Here is a 21,028-nt window from a genome sequence, read left to right on the forward strand (position 1 = left end):
CAGATTTCTCCAGAGCCACATACCCTTTTCCCCAAACAGAATTTTATATGGAATACCAATACATAAAACAGGTCAAACTGAGTAGCTACTTTCTAATTGTGGCAAAGGCACTTCAATATGGTCTCCTCTTGGGATTTCATGGAAAACCTTGAAGAGCCACTATCAGCTTTGCCCCTAAAGAGCTGATAGATATGACAGCAACAAAGCAGTTTTAGGGTATGAGCTCTAAGCCAGTGGCAAATCCTGACTCTTCTTTTTTTTTTAAAGTAATCTCTACACCCAACATGGGACTTGAACTCACAACCTCGAGATCAAAAGCTGCTTGAGCAGCCCTTCAGATTGAGCCAGCTAGGTGCCCCTGGCTCTAACACTTTTAACTGGGAAGCTTTGGACAAATTACTTGACCAGTGACTCCACTCCCTTGCATGTAAAATGGGATTCGTAATAATACACATCATAGGGCTGATGGAAGGTGAGTTAGGTAACATTTGTAAAGCACTTGCAATGGTGCCTGGCACATAGGTACATACTCTTAAAAGTAGCAGTGGGCAGGAGTTGAATGAATTGAAAGAGTCCAGGAAGACAACTTAAACCTCATGAGGGAGAGAGTGTAAGATATGTGAAGTAAAAGAGGTAGGATCTGGTGACTACTGCAGAAGGTGGTATAAGGAATTGACCAAGAATGTTGTCAAAGTTTATAACTGAAATTGGTAGGTTGTTTATGCTAAACTGTGGAATGTTTACTATCTACATATTTCACATCAAGGCATTATGCATAGGGTGCTGGGCAGGAACCTACAACCTGGGAGTAAGACATGAATAAAAAAGATAAATAGTAATGTAATATAGCAGATGCCATCTCAGTGACAGACATGGAAGGAGTAAAGGCACAGAGATCTGTGAATGTCAAGCTAGAGCAGTACTGTCCAATAGAAGCATCATGCAAACCACAGATGGCATTTAAAATTTTCTAGTAGCCACATTAAAAAAACCAGGTGAAATATTTCACTTCATATTTACAAATATGATTTCAATATGGAGTCAATATCAAAATTTGAGGTATTTTATTTTTTGGTGCCAAGTCTTAGAAATCTGCTGTGTATTTATACTTAAAAGTACATGTCAATCCAGAACAGCCATATTTCCAGTGCTTGATAGCCATGTGTTGCCAGTAGTGGCTTTTTTTTTTTTTTTTTTTTTTAAAGATTTCATTTATTTAGGGATGCCTGGATGGCTCAGTGGTTGAGCGTCTGTCTGCCTTTGGCCCAGGACGTGATCCCAGAGTCTCGGGATTGAGTCCCACATTGGGCTTTCTGCATGGAGCCTGCTTCTCCCTCTGCCTATGTCTCTGCTTCTGTGTCTCTCATGAATAAATAAAATCTTTAAAAAACAGAAATAACAAGTGACAAATCCCAAATGAAGGAAATGTCAGACTTTAAAATATCATAAGAGACTTCTTTTTATGACAAGATGCAAATCTTTTTAAAACCTAGGTGAACTGGAATGTTTCCAATATAACTTAACAACAACAACAAAAATAACTTATCCATTTTGGCCTAAATGGAAAAAGAAAATCCAAACTGAAAAAGTACAATAGAAACATAAAAAGTATTTAAAGAGTGTTACTAAGGCTTAAAACAACCCAACAACAAAATCTTTTTTTAAAAGATTTTATTCATGAGAGGCACAGAAAGGCAGACAGGCAGAGGGAGAAACAGGCTCCCTGCAGTGAGCCTCATGCAGAACTCGATCCCAGGACTCCGGGATCAGGACCTGAGCCAAAGGCAAGTGCTCAACCACTGAGCCACCCAGGTGTCCCCTAGTAGTGGCTTCCATACCACACAGTGCAGTCTAGAGGAAAGTGTTCACATGAAAGAGTAACGGAGGTTGTAGTGAGAGGTAGGGGTCAAACTAGAGGGGGTCTGAATGCCAGACTCAAGAGGTGGGAAAGCCTTTGAAAGACTGAGAAGATAAAGCAATTTTTAGAAAATTAATCTAGTGGTGCTACACACTATTAGGACTGGAGATTGTCTTTAATGCAGGTCACTCTAGCAATATTTACTTCATTCTTTGTTCCTGTCAATTTATCACTGATGGTACAAATACCCTTCCCCTTGCTGGATATCTAAGGAAGGCTTGGGAAATTAGGGCACAGACACATGCAGACGCTTCCCTTCAGAAGACAGGCTTAGATGGTAAGGCTGCATCTCTGTGTGGTGCCGAAGTATGGCTAAGGCACTAAAAAAAAGGCCTTTTGACAAGGTTGATGAAAGTTGAGATTCAGACAGAGTATCAAACACTGCAGACTGATGGGCCACAGGTATATCAAGGATGACTCAGAGAACAAATTATTTAGATCCTTCTAATAACAGCATGTACCCAAACTGGATTCCTGTCTTATTATTCTTCAAAATCTGAGGTGAAGTCATTACCCCTTTAAATAGGCCTTCCAACTTCAATCTTCCCTTCCTTCTCCTTCATGCTTCCTAAGGATCCACGCCAACTAGCAACTATGCCAGAGACTGATTTGCAGACATCTTCCTTACCTCACTCCTCAGGCATTAATCCTAGGCAGAGACAGTTTACAGAATGTATCCTGTCTGGTTTTGGGAGAATGGGAAGCGGACAGTTATCTGAAAGCGCCTGAGGGCCTCCAGGGCATAGCTTCTTCATCTTCCAACTTAGCACTTTGGAATGCATTCAGTCTTTTAGTGTAATGAGTACAGGATATAGAAAATTAACAATTACGACAGCCAACATCCTAATAAAGCACCTATTTGCATAGGAGGTTACAGTTAAGTACTAGGTAGAGCTATCTTGGACTTCAAGGAGGTTTAAATACAAAACTCATTATTTACTGTTTTTCCTGTTAACTGGACTTCTAGTTGAACTCTCCTAGAATTACAGTTAATAATGGCTTATAAAGAACTTTTTTTTTTTAAAGCAGGCTCCACACCCACCATGGGGCTCGGACTCAGAACCCTGAGATCAAGAATTGCATGTGCCACCCACTGAGCCAGTCAGGAGCCCGAAGACTTAGCTTTTTATTTTATTTTTTTTAATTTTTACTTATTTATGATAGAGAGAGAGAGAGAGAGAGAGAGAGGCAGAGACATAGACAGAGGGAGAAGCAGGCTCCATGCACCAGGGGCCCAACATGGGATTCGATCCTGGGTCTCCAGGATCGCGCCCTGGGCCAAAGGCAGGCGCTAAACTGCTGTGCCACCCAGGGATCCCTAGCTTCTTTTTTTAAAAAAATATTTATTTATTCATGAGAGACAGAGAGAGAGAGAGGCAGAGATGCAGGCAGAGGGAGAAACAGGCTCCATGCAGGGAGCCCGACGTGGGACTCGATCCCGGGTCCCCAGGATCAGGCCCTGGACTGAAGGTTGCGCTAAATCGCTGAGCCACCTGGGCTGCCCATTTAGTTTCTTTTACCTTAAATTGTTTAAGTTGCAGGATGATAAAAAAACTGATTATCCTAACGGAAACAAACTTGTACAGAGCCAGAGGTCCAAAAAACTCTCAGCACACCAACTAAAAAAGATCAAAATCCTCCCCCACACTTAAAACTGCAAAACAAATTCAAGTCCCTGAGCATCCACCCACCCTTTGTAGGATTCTATTAAACAGTAGTCATCCGAGGGAACAGACAAGACTTCTTTCAGGGAAGTCACCATTTGCAAAAGCAGGATCGCTTTGTTCAAACACCTCTTTGAACCTCTTTCTCAATCTCCATACCAGTGTGAAGATTAAACCATGTGTAAGAAAGAGCTTCATCAACTTTAACGGACAGTTTGTTTTTATTGTTCTGCTCATTAGAGATGTTCTTGGCCCTCTCACTGCAGGAACAGCTGGAGGAAATGGAAGAACGACAGAGGCAGTTAAGGAGCAGCGTGCAACTCCAGCAGCAGAAGAACAAAGAGATGGAGCAACTGAGGATCAGCCTTGCTGAAGAGCTCTCCACTTATAAGTCAGTTTTTGCTGCTCCTCAGATCTTAACTGACACTGGCTGAGGGGATAGTGGGGAGGGTAGATGTTGCTCAGGGGAAATTCCATTTAACAGGGAAAAGTGAAAAAATGACTTGGAAATGATTCTCAACTTGTGCGCTCATCCATGACAGATGGAAAATGGTTCTTTTTTAAAAGGGCTATGCTACCCAAGAGCCTGGGACAGGCTGACGTTCTCACTTCTCAGGCAGGTGGAATGGAGACCCAATCTCAAGGTGATCCTTGAGGGTTCAAGAGTGGTGTTTGCATTGTTGCTGCTCCTAACTTAATACTAATGCTTTAGGAATAACACACACCTCCACATTTTGCCAGATTTAAGCATTTGGGGGTCACTTGGAATGTTTCAGTTTCTAGCAGGACCCAAATAAGCTCTAGCTATCACCAGGAATTCTGTAATGGGATGACACACCTGGCCTCTGTACATTCCTTTTCCTTGGCCTATCCTACCCCATCTGCTATTCATAAACAGTTTCCTTAGAATAGCAGAGAAGGCAGTTATGCTACCTAATTCAGACTATGACAAAGAGGCCAAAAGGCTAAATTAATCTGTAAGTCATAAAAAGGCTCAAGTGGGTGTTGTTTATAGCCTGAGGGGGCAGGCTATATTATTGGTTAATATATGAAACTACATCTATCCATTAATTTCTTTATATACTAATGTTCTTATATTCTTATAAAGTCCTAGATTCTCTTGGATAAAGAAACTAAGGATAAAAAAAGGTCTGGGTCAAAAAAAAAAAAAAGGTCTGGGTCAAGTTGCATTACTAGACAGATGCCCATAAATTTTATTCTTAGTTTCATTAACCTTGTGTCTTGGATACAAACTCACAAATAACAATTATAACATATTTTTCCTAACTTACTAGCATTTTCTTTAACTGTGTTTTATCCAGGCATGACTGATTTGTGGGGAGCTTAGAGAACCCTGTAATTGAGGAAAATGATATGTTAAACCCCTTTGTGTAGATCAGAGGAAAAGTCCAATAGGGAAAGGGCAACAACTCCTCTTATTAAGAAAGCAAACTACAGAATCCTAGTTATTATTAATACCCATGTAAAAAAAAAAAAAAAAAAAAAAAAGGAAAAAAAATACCCGTATAAGATTAACCTGGGCAGAGAAAACCTCTAGTTAGTCCCTCCCATCACCACCACATAGGTTATCATTCATTGTTTTGCAGATAGGAGGCACCCCAATAGGCATTTGGTGAGGGGAAATGCATCCCTTATTATATGTAAACCACACTCCAACAATCTCTCCCCAACTGAGCCAGCACTAATCAAACTTCAGAAGTTCGCTGTGATAGGGACACCTGGGTGGCACAGTGGTTGAGCGTCTGCCTTCAGCTCAGGGTGTCTACTTTTGGCTCAGGGTGAGGTCCCGGGTCCTGGGATCTCCACATTGGTTCCCTGTGGGGAGCCTGTTTCTCCCTCTGCCTATGTCTCTAATGAAAAAAAAAATCTAAAAAAAAAAAAAAAAAATCTAGTAACCTGTATTAAGAGAGAAGAAAAATACTTGTTAAAAAAAAAAGTTCATTGTGATAAACTTTATACTGTATTGTTTCAAGTTGCACAAAGTATGAACTTATTCTTTTTTCTTTTCTCAACCTTACAGGGGCTGTTTAGAAACATATGGCCGAATCTGTAACCCAGAAACAAGAACAAAAAACTTCTTAGCAAAGGATCACTAAGTACCCTTTGGACATACTTTTTTCCAGAGAAGGGAGTGCCAGGGACTTGGCAAGCAATTCACCCTGGGAAAGTTACAAATACTGGCTGACTTGTTTAAAAAGATTCAAAGGCTGGCTGGAGGCAGAACATCATCAGTCACAGATTTAGGTGGAGTCTATTTCATAGGCTGCTGGTATCAATCTCAATGTGCATAGGGATGGAAAAATGAGACTTCTGTTCTCTGGCAGCAATCCCCACATGCCCAGACTAAAGGATGGATACATGGACACACTTTAGTGTTGTAAAGAATGTATCTTGCCTTGTGTTGACCCAAAACAAAAATCTTTTTTTTTTGGTGCACAGTTAGGGTCAAAAAGGCAGCCAATTTTCATTATATGATTTACAATTTGAATTCTTTTGTGCCATGAGCATTGGACTTTAAAATGAATCCTTTTACAAAGTTTAAGTCTGTGTGGGCTCATATGGCTTATTCCTAATTGTGTTGAGATAATTTTCACTGAACTCTTTTAGGACTACAGACTTGGAAAAGAGAAACCAATCTGGATTTGAACCTAAAGGTTTAAGGATTTTCCCAAAGACTGTGCTTCATGAAAATGATTTTGGGTCAGAGTAACTGGCAAAAAACCAGGCATTTTATTTGGTTATGGTACTTGGTGATAAAGGCTTTTATCAGGAGCCTTTTATATGTAACCTCTAAATACAGGCCCCAGTGAAAAACATACTGGGGAGATTCAACCTCTATGGGAAAAGGTTCAAACACCTTTTCCCAATTTAAAATTTGCCTTAAATGCTCTCTGCCACATTGCCTTTGACAGTCTTGAAAGTCCAAGTAGTTCTCTAGGGAGAGAAATTTCAAAAAGATGTTATATTAGCAAAGACTAATCCATGTATCTCTGGTTCAGTGTTTTATGTCTGGCACTTTCCCTGGGAAGGAGTATCTTTTCTATATAGCTCTGGATCTATCATATTTAATTCTGCTCTTGATAGTCAAAGACCATACACAGTAACTGCCCTCTGAACAACTCTTCAGGAAGCCAGACAGGTGTTTGATGAATGTTATATACCCAATAAAACCCACTGGCATGGGGTTAAGTAGAAAAGCAATTTATTCCATTATAAGCACTTACACAGTTAGTCATGGAGAGTAACAGGCCTGCTGGTGAAACAGGTCACCCAAAATAGAGATGGTACCAAACTAGTGGTCAAGGACTAACTCCTAAAAAAAAAAAAAAGCAACTCTTATCCAGGATTAATTTAATTTTAAAAACAAATACAAGCTATCAATTCACTCTTCTCAACTCAACTGGACAGTCTACCTGTGGTATAACTGTCAGGTAAAAACATACATCTTTACAACTTGGTGGTCCCAAGTTTTTTAAAAAAACCATTTCACAGAAAGGAAAGAAATATGAAAACAGCTCAAGAAATACACTAACAAGCAAAAATATATGGGGAAAGAGGAACACATAGTTTTGACTTAACTGAAGAAACTGAGAGGAGACTGGTCTACATAGGAAAATGTGCATCCTGGAAAGTCAGGTGTGAAGTTTTTAGAATAGGAATTTATATGACTTGAATCTCCCCTATTTCCTGAATAAAAACGACATCTTGTGGTATTTATACTTCATGGCTCAGACACCTACCTCACTTGGCTCTATTCCTTCCTCACTTTAGCCTTTACTTAAAGGAGTCTGAAAAACTTGGGGATATGGCCTAAGAAGAAAAATAACCACACACAATATTCCCCTTTCTGTGGCTACTTTAGACCTTTGTTACTAGAAAATTCCTGAAGAAAATTTAAATATAAGTCTGTGGCTTTAGTGAATCAAGTCCCCCAGTTAATATTTAGAAAACACCCTCTGTTTGGGCTAATAACATTGTTGATGGTACCTATCATAGAGGGATAGCCAAACAAAGTCTGTGTCTCAAAACCAGTGTTAAATCAATCTCAGGGTTGAGAGGAAAAAAAAAAGGGGAGTCTAAAATCACAAGAAGTGCAGACATATCTAGGACCCTTGTCCTTCTGGATCCACGCTTCCTTCAGGGTCTTCATCATTATAAATGTTCTCTGCCTGCCCAAAAACAAGAAACAGAGAAAAGGGTATTTAGTAAACATGAAGAATCATTCTTGAAGTTAAAGTTTCAAAAACAGACTAGGCCAGGAAGACAGATTGTGAGCCATAATCTCTGTATCAACTATTCAACTCTGCAGTTGCTGTATGAAAGCAGCCATGGACCATCTGAAAATGAATGGGTATGGATGGCTGTGTTCCAGTAAAAACAGGCAGCTGGCCCACAGGCCAACTAGATTAGGACATTCCCACAAAACTGAAGTATGGTTACTATTTGTCTTGATACTTAACCTTCAGGTGTCCTTCTACTAGATATTATTCACAAGAGTCAAGAAGTAAAAACAAACACAAATGTCCATCAAATGACCAATGAATAAAAATGTTACGTGCCAATAACAAAAAGCTAGTCATGTATTGCATTATTTCATTTCTAATAAATGTCCAGAACAGACAAATCCACAAAGTAGACTGGGGGGAAAGCATTAAGAGCCCTCCCAACCATATGTTTCAAAACTCAATTTATAAATATCTTAAAAAGAAAATTGCTCTAGCATAAAATAAACTCTATTTCTGTTATTTGATGAAAAACTTGCATCCAAAGGCATAATCTTAATATAGAGAAAATACTTTTACTTGGGCCGAGTTAACTGTTTTTACTTACCATCTACTGTGCACAAATCACGAGGCTATGTGCTACAAAGGATGGGAGAATCTTATCTTTAAAGAGCCTGTGATCTGACTGCAGGAACAGGAAGGAATAAAACGGTGTAATGTTTTTTTTTTTTCCTTTTTCTTTTTTTTCTGTGTAATGTTTCTTTCTTTCTTTCTTTTTTTTAAGAAAAGGTTTCTTTTTTTTATTTTTATTTTTATTTATTTATGATAGTCACACACAGAGAGAGAGGGGGAGAGAGAGAGAGAGAGAGAGAGAGGCAGTTACACAGGCAGAGAGAGAAGCAGGCTCCATGCACCGGGAGCCCGATGTGGGATTCGATCCCCGGTCTCCAGGATCGCGCTCTGGGCCAAAGGCAGGCGCCAAACCGCTGCGCCACCCAGGGATCCCCTCTGTAATGTTTCTTGATGACAGTGTCCTTTTCACCCAACTGGGTATCTAAAATTTTAATTCAACCCTGATACTAACTACACCTGAAAGTAATGTCAGACTCCACAGGTTTAAGAGCCTAGTCCCACAACACTGTTATCCTCACTTCAGAGGCCTGTGTCAAGCCCTGAGTGCCCAGACTATCCATGCATTTCTGTCCAACTTGGCTATATAAACTCAGGGGTTTCAACAGGCCACCCCGCACCCTGCCAGTGTAGGCTTGATAATTTGCTGGAATGACTCTTGGAATCATGAAAATGCTTTACTTACTATTACCAGTTTACTATATATCTTCCAATTCGCAAACAGTCAAATGTTAGTGATGCACAGGGCAAGGTGATGAATACAGAGCTTCTCTATCTCCATAAATTCATTAAATCAAGAGATTAAAGAGAGCCTTTTCAAGAGTTTTTACAGCTCAATACCTTCTGTGAAGGGGGCGGCGGGAGCACGACTGAAGAGTTCTCTCAACTGTTTGTTTCAGGAGACCAATCCCATCCTGAGGCCTTCCAGGGGCCCTAAAGTTACCTCCTTAGCTTAAACTCAGGTATGGCCAAAAGGAGCTCCTTAAAAACAGACTCCTACCACTTAGACAACCTTAAGGGTTTTAGGAACTTGGACAAAGACTGTATATTCACTTGTTTAACAATTCTATTGTTCTTTTACCACTATTAAAAACACGGAGCAAAAGAACAAACTGGCCTGAAGGTGATGTAGTTCAATCTCCTGCAACATTCCACAGCAACTAAAATAGGTTTCATTGACAGGCTATCCCAAGGCAGCACATATCACCTTCCTGTCAGAACTCTTAACTTTTGGGGCACCTGCGTAGCTCAGTTGGTTAAAAGACTGCCTTTGGCTCAGGATATGATCTCAGGATCCTGGGATTGAGGCCCATCTGAGGACACTGGTCTCCCTGCTCAGTGGGGAGCCCACTTCTCTTTCTCCCTTTGCCCCCCAACCCACACATGTGTGCATAAATAAAATCTTAAAAAATGTTTAAAGAGCTCTTAACTTTTTATATTAATTATGCGTATATTACAAGGAAAAAGGTGAGGTAGATTTTCTGTTTATACGTGTAATACGTACTTATTATTACAAATCATAATAGTGAAAGGTATAAAGAAATCCAAAGGGCAGCCTGGGTGGCTCAGCGGTTTAGCGCTGCCTTCAGCCCAGAGCATGATACTGGAGATCCAGGATCGAGTCCCATGTCGGGTTCCCTGCATGGAGCCTGCTTCTCCTTCTGCCTGTGTCTCTGCCTCTCTCTCTGTGTATCTCATGAATAAATAAATAAAATCTTAAAAAAAAAAAAAAAAAAAAAAAAAAAAAGAAATCCAAAAACTCCCTAAATATACCAATCTTATGGCAAAGAGCCTCCTAAATAATTACATATAATTAAATTCAAGACTAGCTATAATATGAGGGATTATAAAATGCTATTTATTGTCCTACGATCTGCTTTTTTCCCTACTTCATGTCATGAATATCTTATGAAAACGAAGCATATTTCTTTTGGATATATAATATTTTAAAACATGGATATACTATGTAACTTGTTAATCTCATAAGCCACAAAAACTCATTTTTTTTCCTTTCCATTTCTTTTTCTTTTTTTTTCTTCTTCAAGATTTGTTTGTTTAATTAATTAATTAATTAATGACACACAGAGAGAGGCAGAGACACAGGCAGAGGGAGAAGCAGGCTCCATGCAGGGAGCCTGATGCGGGACTTGATCCCAGGACTCCAGGACCACGCTCCAGGCAAAAGGCAGCACTAAACCGGTGAGCCACTCAGGGATCCCCTTTCTTTTCATTTCTTTAACTTTGATTAATAGTGCTATTCTTCAAAAGAGTTCTGATTATTTAAAGTATTTTTCCTTACACTGAACCAAAAATTTTCCCCTGGAGCTTATTCCTGCCTCTACATCTACTTTAAAACACCAAAAGCTTTTTTTCCAAATCTTTTCATTGATCAGGCTACGATCATTCAAAAGTTATGCAATTAAAAAATTGTGGTAAAAATATATAAAAATTTGCCATCTTAATCATTTTTAAGTGTTCAGTTCAGTGGCATTCACCTTGTCTGCAACTGTCACCACTATTCATCTCCAGAAGGCCAATGTTTCTTATATTGCTATATATTAGACAATTTAATAAAGATATCTTCATCAAATTCCAAGCATTCAGGAAATTCAAAAACGGGTAATCAATTCCTAACTGGGGTAAAAGGGGCAGGAGTATTTTGGGAATCTAGTAACATTTCATGGAGAAATGGCAGTATGTGATTCTGTGCCATTGTGGTAGAAACTGTGCTAGGGGGATGCCTGGGTGGTTGAGCGTTTTGCCTTTGGCCCAGGGTATGATCTCGGAGTCCCAGGATCAAGCCCCACATCGGGCTTCCTGCCTGGAGCCTTCTTCTGTGCATCTCTGCCTCTCTCTCTCTGTGGGTCTCTCATGAATAAATAAATAAAATCTTTTTTTTTTTAAAAAAAGAAACTGTGCCAGGCATGTTCACAAACCACATCAAAGGAATGATCATTCCCAAAGATTCAACAGCTAGCAAAGCAGGGAAAGCAGGAGGCCAGCAAGGAGACTACTGCAATAGTCTAGCAAGTAGTAATGAGAACATGACCAAAAAATCAGGGTGTGGAGTAGAAATAGGAAAGTGGGGTATGTAAGTGGTTTATCTGTAAGGTGAGTACAGATACAAGAAACAATGCAGACAATGTAAAATCTGTTAAGTAAACTAGACTTAGAGGTGAATAAATAATGAAGAACTTGGGCAGCCCCGGTGGCGTAGTGGTTTGGCGCCGCCTGCAGCCTGGGGTGTGATCCTGGGGACCTGGGATCAAGTCCCACATCGGGCTCCCTGCATGGAGCCTGCTTCTCCCTCTGCCTCTCTCTCTGTCTCTATGAATAAATAAATAAAATCTTTAGAAAAAAAATTAATGAAGGAACTCTTGAATTTTCAAGTTGGATGCGCTGGGGGAGGGGGCGAGACACTACACTGGAGCCATATAGGAAACAGGAAAATCGGGAGAAAAGGGGAATGAGGAGGAGGAGAGAAGTGTGGTTTCTTTAAGTCTGAGATAAGCAATGCGATAAGCAGCTAAAAGCAATGAGCAGGCACTTGAAAATGATAATGTGCAGCAAATGCTAAAATCATACTTAGGAGTAAACTAACCAGAGATGCCAGCTGTATTTGTAAAGTTGATAAATATGAAGTGATACTACATCTCATTTATTTAACGGCCCCCAAATAAATGACACCACTTACCATTTGCCACACTTGCATGATATTATCTTCTGATACAGAACAAATCACCCAAGGTTCATTGGGATTCCAGGAGAAATCAGATATCTTGGCAGTGTGACCACCGTGAATAAACTGGAAGAGAAAGGAAAATAAGACATGAAAAGCAGGTAGATGGCAATAAATTACAGATTATTTCAATACTACTCAACGTGCAAATAACATACCAACAATTCTGGTGGCCCATCTTCTGCATCTTCTGGGGATTGTTCCTCTCCGATTTTACTAGCACAAAAATATTTTTAAAGTTAAAAATAGATTTATCCTGAGTAACTAATTTGGAAAAGCATAAATAAAAATACTACACAAAGAGTAACAATACAAGACTTACCTTAAATCCCAGACGTTCAGTCTGCGATCAGTACCACTGGAAGCCAAAATAGTCTCATTGTGAGGAGACCACTGAACCTATAGGAAGAATGAAGAAAATAGAAAAGTTGTTATTTAGAAAATTGAGGGGAAAATAGCTAAATTTTATTTAACAATTTAAAAAAATTTGTAAATAAGAGAGAAGAATTCAAGGTATTTTAGACTTTTTTTTTTTTTTTAAAGATTTTATTTATTCATGAGAGAGACAGAGAGAAAGGCAGAGACACAGGCAGAGGGAGAAGTAGGCTCCATGCAGGGAGCCCGATGCAGAATTCAATTCTGGGACTACTGCAGGATCAGGCCCTTTGCCAAAGGCAGGAGCTAAACTGCTGAGCCACCCAGGGATCCCTATTTTAGGCATTATAATTAAAACTGACAGCTAGGGGTGGCGCCTCATTGGCTCAGTTGGTGGAGCATGCAAGTCTTTGATTTTGGGATTGTAAATTCAAGCCCCAGTTTTGGTGTTGAGATTACTTAAAAAAAAAACAAAACATTAAAATACAACACCACCACAAAACCCCTTGACAGCTAGATAAGATGATTTCTTGTATGAAGTTAACCTATCACTAAATGAAGGCTGTCAGCTTTTGTTCTATTTCATCATATATATATATTAAAAAAATTTTTTTTAAAGATTTTATTTATTTATCCATGGGAGACACACACACACAGAGAGAGAGAGAGGCAGAGACACAGGCAGAGGGAGAAGCAGGCTCCATGCAGGGAGCCCGACGTGGGACTCGATCCTGGGTCTCAAGGATCAGGCCCTGGACTGAAGGTGGCGCTAAATCGCTGAGCCATCCAGGGATCCCTATTTTTGAAGATCTGGTCTTAATCTAGTTTTACAAATACTGGATTCTGGCCAAATGTAATCCAATTCTGACCTTAGAACTAAAGTACAAAACATATACAGTATCTATTCTTTCAAGTACTTACGAACCCAGTATTATATATAAAACTTAAGTGACAGGAGTATGGCTCACCTAGAGCTGAATTCAGAGGTCATCCTCATACACCAAAATGAACTTTGATCACCCTGAAGTTCTTAACACTTAATCTTCTATTATGGTGAATCTGAATGGGCCTCTCCTTGCTATAAATCTGTAAGCTCTCTGATAGCAAAGTATATATCTATATACCATATTCTTCACAGTGTCCTGGCAATAAGCATTGAATATAGTGCCACATTTCTTGAATTGAGTCAGAGAGCTTTTTGCATGTTAAGAAAGGAGCTTAAACTGATGAGGCAGAAAACACAGAACTAGTACTTTAGGCTTCAACTGCAAAATCAATAGACATAGCAAGTTCTGGAAATGAGGGAAGAGACAAGTGTCAAGAACTAGAATAAAATTATCCAAGCACTGATTTTCTTAATACCTCAAGAGTATAAGGGGCCAATGACCAGTTTGAGGAAGTACAGAAATAACAATCCCAATACCTACAGAAATGAACACAGCTATGTAGAAGATTTCCATTACTGATAATAATGGGATAAAACATTAGTGTGCCTAGTCACACATCCAGGTTTTCCTTTATAATAAGTAGATAGATAAATAAATGTTTGTAGCATTAGTTTCTTACCTGGAATATTTCATCCTTATGTGATTCAAAGGAATGCAACTTAAGTTTCAGATTTCTTAGATCCCACAAGGCAACAGTCTATATACAAAAAGCAAAAAAAAAAAAAAAAAAAAAAAAAAAGCAATAACAATCAATAATTTTTTATGAGACAAAAACCTGTAACTGAAAGATCTGTGCATTCAAAGGAAGCAAGAAAAATTCACCCTTTGTTTTTTCCTTAAAATAAATCAAACTGACCTTGTCGGCTGATCCTGTGGCAAGAATGAACTCACTATAAGGATTGAAAGATAGGCAGTTCACTTCAGCAGTGTGAGCATCAACTGAGTGGCTTGGTTTGGAAGTATTGTTTGAACGAGTATCCCAGCTTTAAAAAAAAGGAAAAATAGGAGAAAAGCTTGAAATTGGTAACAATATAAAACTTAGACAACATGGAAAAAATTAGAACATGGTTTCTACTCACATCATAAGTTTCTGATCATCAGCAACTGACCCAAACAGAGACTCATGAAGCAGATGCCAGGAAACATCTTCTACTACTGCTGTATGCCCTGTAAAGATGGTCTTCGCATCCACAACTTTTCCTTCCTTTGGAACAGCACTGATGTCCCAGAGGCAGATGGTCTTAAATGTAAAATTAACTATTATATAAATGGAAGATTCTCACTTCCCCACATACCCCAGAAAAGAAACCAACTGATAACCAGCCCAGATTTGCTTCAAAATGGGAAGGATACCCACGTGGTCATCTGAAGCACTAAGTAAGTGCCCACTGAGATTTGGGTTCCAAGAAAGTCCATAGCCTTCCTTCTGATGTCCACGGAGACGCAAGTCTGGGTTGCACTCTCCAGAAGGGTCTGCAAAGTAACAGACATATAAAAACTATCCAGCGTCCACTGCCTCTTTGGGTCTACAAAGCATAACGGAATTTTGATGAAGTAGTCTAAAGCTCTTCATATTTATAGCAACACAGACCTATTATGATCAAATATATAGTACTTAAAACACACCATATCATTCTGTTCTGTGTAAAAAAAAAAAAAAAAGCATTTTGGTTTTAACATAGATACAAAGAACAGAGGAAGGATACCCACACATTCCAGTATATATCACAAGATGTTAAAATATACAAATAACAAGCAATTAAACTCAGATTGAGCAGAGGGATGTATTCCCAGAGCGACTCATTATCTGTGTTTGAACTGAAGAGGGCAGGTACCTGGTTTGGAAGGATGTTTTGTATAGTCAAAAACAAGAACATCACTGGATGGAGTCTTTGTTGCAATGATGCAAGGGTTCTGGGGCATATAACGTGCCCGGTTCACTTCTCCTTCATGGTTGATTTTGATTTCTATTTCAATTTTTCCACTAACTGAGCCAAAACCTCCAAATTCTGTAGATAAGAAATTGTAAATGAGGACAAAGTAAGAGCTACGCTGTCACTTAAATTATGACACAAGCAAGGCTTTTTATCAGCAAACTAGAATACTGAAGTAATTTATACATGTGTTAGTAGTATAAAGTGTTTTCATATCTCTTATTTCATTTGATTTTTACCACAACCCTACATAGTAGGGAAAGGAACACAGGTAACATCCCCAAAAATTTTGCCAAGAAAAAAAATTTGTGGAGTACCTACATTAATTTGTTCCCAGTGATAGGACTATGGCTGAACGTAACGTGAATTCTCATTTTTTTCTGATTCCTAGACTCTTTCAGCCATACCAATTCTAGATAATTATATAAATAATAAATCTTATCCTACTATCTAAGAATAAGGAACACTATCAATTCCACTTCAAAAAAAAGATTCTCAATAAGCAGTTTTCAGATTTTTTAAAGAAAATTTATTTATTTATTCATGAGAGACACACAGAGAGAGGCAGAGACATAGGCAGAGAGAGAAGCAGGCTCCCGGCAGGGAGCCCCATGTGGGACTTGATCCCTGGACCCTGGGATCACGCCCTGAGCCAAAGGCAGACCCTCAACCACTGAGCCACCCAGGCATCAGACTCCTCACTAAACCCAACACAGGGCCCCATAGGGCCCAATCCCAAGACCCCTGAGGATTAGGACCTGAGCCAAAACCAAGATTTGGATGCTCAACCCTCTATGTCACTCACATGCCCCCTAAATTACTGCTTTAATGAATTTCAAAGTATACAGTGTGCCAGGTACTAAAGAGAACCCTTTACACCATTTATTTGAAGCTGAGGTTTGGAATAACCTTCCTGAAATAACATCACACTATCGTCTATTCCCTCTACCATTTATCTTAGTACAGTGAGGAAAAACAGAGCCACAACAGGTAGTTCCATTTTCCTTAACCTCCCACTTATACATGCCAACCATAATCCTTAGTTGAAATAAACCAGGCAGGCAAGGACTAGATAAAAACATTTATTCACATTTGACTACTGTATGCACTTAATTCTCCCAAGTACCATTATAAAATGTGTAACAATATAATTTGTGATTATGTAAATCTTGGCAAAGCAACATATAAACAAAGGTGGTTAATGATTAGTCGAATAATTACAGAAGGCAGCATGATAAGATATAAGAGTTGGACTTTGCCCTGATTGCCACTTATTAGAATTTTGTGATTTGGGGAAGGTCTTCAATTTCGGAGTCTCAAATATCTTTCTCTATTAAGGAAAGTTGGGACAGAAACTTGTAAATGAAAATGCTATCAACAGCACTGTTATACAAGTGTTACACTTCGAAGGACAAAAATCTTTTAAAAAAGCAAGGACATAGATGGGTATATGGCTGGCAGATTAGGCAACTTTCAATTTCCAAGTAACTTTTAAAAGTTGAAATGCAAATGTTTCATACAGGCTAAATATCTAAAAATAAAAACTCAAAATAGACTCTAAAGGAGAAAAAAAACCATTAAACAAATTTCCCCCAGAACTCTAGACTACAATCATCTACAATGTAAAAAAAATAAAGACATAAGATACGTGATTGCAAGGAACTTTCAGTCCAAACACAGAGAGATAAAATATAACTACAGATGACCGTGACAAAAAAGCCTGATAGCCCAGTAACAAGGGAAGAGCAACAGCTGGCACTGAGCCCACAGAGCAAGGGTATTAATTACATAATGTGCGGTATCTTGGTATTGGATACACACTAAGCAGAGGGTCTCCCTAACTGCAGTTCAAATACAGTAATAAGTCAGTTTAGAGGATTCACAATGGAGTTTTATTGAAAATGAAGATTTATCTATTTAAAAAATAATTAGGGGTTCCCAAGTTGAAGTTGATCTACGAAAAGCCAAATCTGAAATAGGAAAAACTGAGGTATTGGGGTGCCTGGGTATTGGCTCAGTTGGTTGTGCATCTGCCTTAGGCTAAGGTTGTGATCTCAGAGTCATGGTATTGAACCCGGCAGAGTCCCACGTGGGCCCTGCAGCGGCCCTCTACTGGGCCCCTCGCCCAGCAGGGAGTCTGCTTCTCCCTCTCTCTCTGCCCCTCCTCCCTGCTTATACTCACTCTCAAGTACATAAAATCTTAAAAAAAAAAAAAAAAAAAAGAGGTATCAATGCACAATAAATTAATTAAATGACTATCAAGGTCCTGTTGTATTCCTATTTTGTTTGCTTCTCTCCTTATGAAAGTATTAAGAAAACTTGGGGGGGCTTGAGCTATAATGCATTCAAAGTACCTAGCTTGACAAATTTTTACAAATGTATATATACATCAGGGGGACGCCTGGGTGGCTTAGCGGTTGAGCATCTGCCTTCAGTTCAGGGTGTGATCACAGGATCCGGGATCCAGTCCCACATTGGGCTCCCTTCAAGGAGCCTGCTTCTCCCTCTGCCTATGTGTCTGCCTCTCTCTCTGTCTCGCTCATGAATAAATAAATCTTTAAAACAAACGTATACACCAGGAAAACCAACACTCAGATCAAAATATAGAACATCTCCACTTTCTCAGAAGGTACTATCACGTCCCTCCCAACCAATACCTGCCTGCCACCAAAACTAGGTAACAGCGCTGATTTTTTTTTCTTTAAAAGATTTTAATTTATTTGAGAGAAAGAGCAAGATAGCACAAGTGGGGTGAGGAGCAGAGGGAGAAGCAGACTCCCTGTTGAGCAGGGAGCCCAATGTGGGACTCGATCTCGGAACTCTGGGATCATGACTGACTGATCCACCCAGGTGCCCCCAGCATTGATTTAAAAAAATAAAAAAAAAATTTTTTTAAAAGATTTTATTTATTCATGAGAGACACAGAGAGAGAGGCAGAGACCTAGGCAGAGGGAGGAGCAGGCTCTACACAGGAAGCCCAATATGGGACTCTATCCCAGGACTCCAGGATTACGCCCTGAGCCAAAAGCAGATGCTTAACCACTGAGCCACCCAGGCATCCCACCAGCATTGATTTCTATCTCAAGGCCACTCTATGAGCCATAAACACCTTTTTACTAAAAAGAGTAAGCTCTAACAACAAATACTCAATTATCTCATGATTTAATAGGTTTATTTTATACAATTCAGACAAAAGACTGAAGAGCTTTAAAAAAATAGTCTCCAGATAAATTGCTAAAAATAAACTTGATATTGGAAGATCTCAGTAACAGAGTCATAAGTAAAATGTTACACCTAATCTATTTCACAAGGACTTAAAATTGACTATAGCCAGGCTGACCCTAATATAAACACACAAATTCTTTTTAATGTCAAAACAGGACAAAGTCAGTTTTTAGTTTTCACTTGGAAAGTTCAATAATCTTTTGAAGCTGCCATCAATTACCAAAAACCAAATGGGAGTCAAGCAGATGGTAACTAATTACCTAGTTCAAATTAGAGTCCAGGACATTTTGAGAGCAAGACAAACTAGCAAGCAATCTAACAACCACCCCAGAGACATTAGGCTGTTATCTACTTCTTTCATTGTTAAGACCATTCAGAAGAGATTAAGGCACCAACTCTATCCAATGATCTGAAGATGATGGGTGGGGGGAAGAGGAAGGGAAGTGAGTAAAAGGAAGAGAAAGAGAGAAATGGGAGATAAGCTGTATAACCTCAGGGCAAATTAAGAAACTACTGAATATCAGTTTCCCTATGAGAATTAAATTGGGTGATAGTGGTACAAATCACGCATTATTACTGGCATTTTAATTGTTCCTCTATAACTAGGCATTAAGGGGGATAAAGCAAAAATTGGTTAGATGCTGTTCAAAAAATTCAATTACCACAAAAAAAGGAGCATATATGTTAGGAAACACCACTCCCATCAACCAGGAAAGAAAACAATTTGCCAACAAGTGATACTTTTTTTTTTTTAAAGTAGGCTCCATGCCCAGCATGGAACCCAACATAGAGCTTGAACTCAACAACTCTGACATCAAGATCTGAGCTGAGGGCAGCCCGGGTGGCTCAGCCATTTAGCGCTGCCTTCAGCCCAGGGCCTGATCCTGTAGATCCAGGATTGAGTCCCATGTCAGGCTTCCTGCATGGAGCCTGCTTCTCCCTCTGCCTGTGTCTCTTCCTCTCTGTTTCTCATGAATAAATAAAATCTTAAAAAAAAAAAAAAAAAAAAAAAAAAGACCTGAGCTGACATCAAGAGTCCTGCTTAAGCTAAATGGACTAAGCCACTCAGGCACCCCCAGCAAACAGTGTTTTATTTTTTTATTTTAAAGATTTATTTATGATATATATATAGAGAGAGAGAGAGAAAGAGAGAGGCAGAGACACAGGAGGAGCGAGAAGCAGGCTCCATGCCAGGAGCCCAACGTGGGACTCGATCCCGGGTCTCCAGGATCGTGCCCTGGGCCAAAGGCAGGCGCCAAACCGCTGAGCCACCCAGGGATCCCTGCAAACAGTGTTTTAAAACAATTGCTAACCACTTGTAGGATTGGGAATTTTTTCTGGAGGGCAACTTAGCAGTATTAATTTTACCTGAAAATGTTTTGCCCTTTGATCAGCATTCAACTTAGAGAAAATTATTCTAGAACAAAACTATGCAAGACAAATGATACAAGAACTGTTATTCTTTTCTTTTTCTTTTTTTTTAAAGATTTTACTTATTCGGGCAGCCCCAGTGGCTCAGCAGTTTAGCGCCGCCTTATGCCCGGGGTGGATCTGGGGACCTGGGATAGAGTCCCACGTCAGGCTCCCTGCATGAAGCCTGCTTCTCCCTCTGCCTGTGTCTCTGCCTCTATGTCTCTCATGAATAAATAAATAAAAATGTTAAAAAAAAAATTTACTTATTCATGAGAGACACAGAGAGAGGCAGAGACATAGGCAGAGGGAGAAGCTGGTTCCCTGTGGGAAACCCGATGCGGGACTTGATCTCAGGCCCTTGGGATCACAACCCGAACCAAAGGCAGAGGCTCAACTACTGAGCCATCTAGGTGCCCCAAGAACTGTGTTTTTCAAGACAGAAAATTCGAAACCACTTAAATGTCAAAGAAGGGATGGTTAATTTTGACATAGTATACAACCATCAAAAGGAGACACATCTTAACACAAAAAGATGTCCAGAATTTATCAGGCCAGAAAAGCACTTCAATGCTATATCCCCAGTACCAAGAAAAAAAGCCTGGCGTACAAGAAGTACTCAATATATATGTTGAATGAGTAAGCCAAAAAATGGTATAGATAGATAAATCATTCAGAAAACAATTTAACAGCGATATACATATATAGAAAGAGAGAGAGAGAGAATAGGCTTATGGCAGTGGCAGGGGGCCATAGTTTTCTATTTTTTTTTTTTAAGATTTTTATTTTTTTGAGAGATAGCAAGAAAAACCATGGTTAGGAGGTAGGGAGGTAAGAGAGAAAAGCAGGCTCCCCACTGAGCAGGGAGCTGGATGTGGGGCTTGATGCCAGGTCCCTGGGATCACGAACTGAGCCCGACAGATGCTTAATTGACTGAGCCCC

At 39.5% G+C, this 21,028-nt stretch overlaps 2 protein-coding genes across 4 annotated transcripts in view; one reads left to right on the plus strand and one right to left on the minus strand.

Annotated features, from left to right (window-relative positions):
* Window positions 1-7,363, plus strand: part of SYNC (syncoilin, intermediate filament protein) — a 21,322-nt gene extending 13,959 nt beyond the window's left edge. For 2 of the 3 annotated variants that reach the window (XM_041765483.1, XM_041765481.1), the window contains exons 3-5: window positions 3,849-3,973; window positions 4,150-4,226; window positions 5,624-7,363. In XM_041765483.1, coding sequence (XP_041621417.1) covers window positions 3,849-3,973; window positions 4,150-4,226; window positions 5,624-5,634 — 213 coding nt within the window. In that variant the 3' untranslated portion in view covers window positions 5,635-7,363. The remainder of the gene's footprint in view (window positions 1-3,848; window positions 3,974-4,149; window positions 4,227-5,623) is intronic. The other variant, XM_041765482.1, reaches the window with a different exon arrangement.
* The window catches only part of RBBP4 (RB binding protein 4, chromatin remodeling factor), a 21,901-nt gene continuing 7,661 nt past the window's right edge, over window positions 6,789-21,028 (minus strand). The window contains exons 4-12 of the mRNA XM_041765484.1: window positions 15,353-15,526; window positions 14,875-14,990; window positions 14,597-14,757; window positions 14,374-14,500; window positions 14,137-14,214; window positions 12,518-12,594; window positions 12,354-12,411; window positions 12,151-12,261; window positions 6,789-7,772 (exon numbers count right to left, since the gene is read on the minus strand). Coding sequence (XP_041621418.1) covers window positions 7,707-7,772; window positions 12,151-12,261; window positions 12,354-12,411; window positions 12,518-12,594; window positions 14,137-14,214; window positions 14,374-14,500; window positions 14,597-14,757; window positions 14,875-14,990; window positions 15,353-15,526 — 968 coding nt within the window. The 3' untranslated portion in view covers window positions 6,789-7,706. The remainder of the gene's footprint in view (window positions 7,773-12,150; window positions 12,262-12,353; window positions 12,412-12,517; window positions 12,595-14,136; window positions 14,215-14,373; window positions 14,501-14,596; window positions 14,758-14,874; window positions 14,991-15,352; window positions 15,527-21,028) is intronic.

The sequence above is a fragment of the Vulpes lagopus genome, chromosome 8 (assembly GCF_018345385.1).
Source record: "Vulpes lagopus strain Blue_001 chromosome 8, ASM1834538v1, whole genome shotgun sequence".
In the NCBI taxonomy this organism is placed as follows: Eukaryota; Metazoa; Chordata; class Mammalia; order Carnivora; family Canidae; genus Vulpes; species Vulpes lagopus.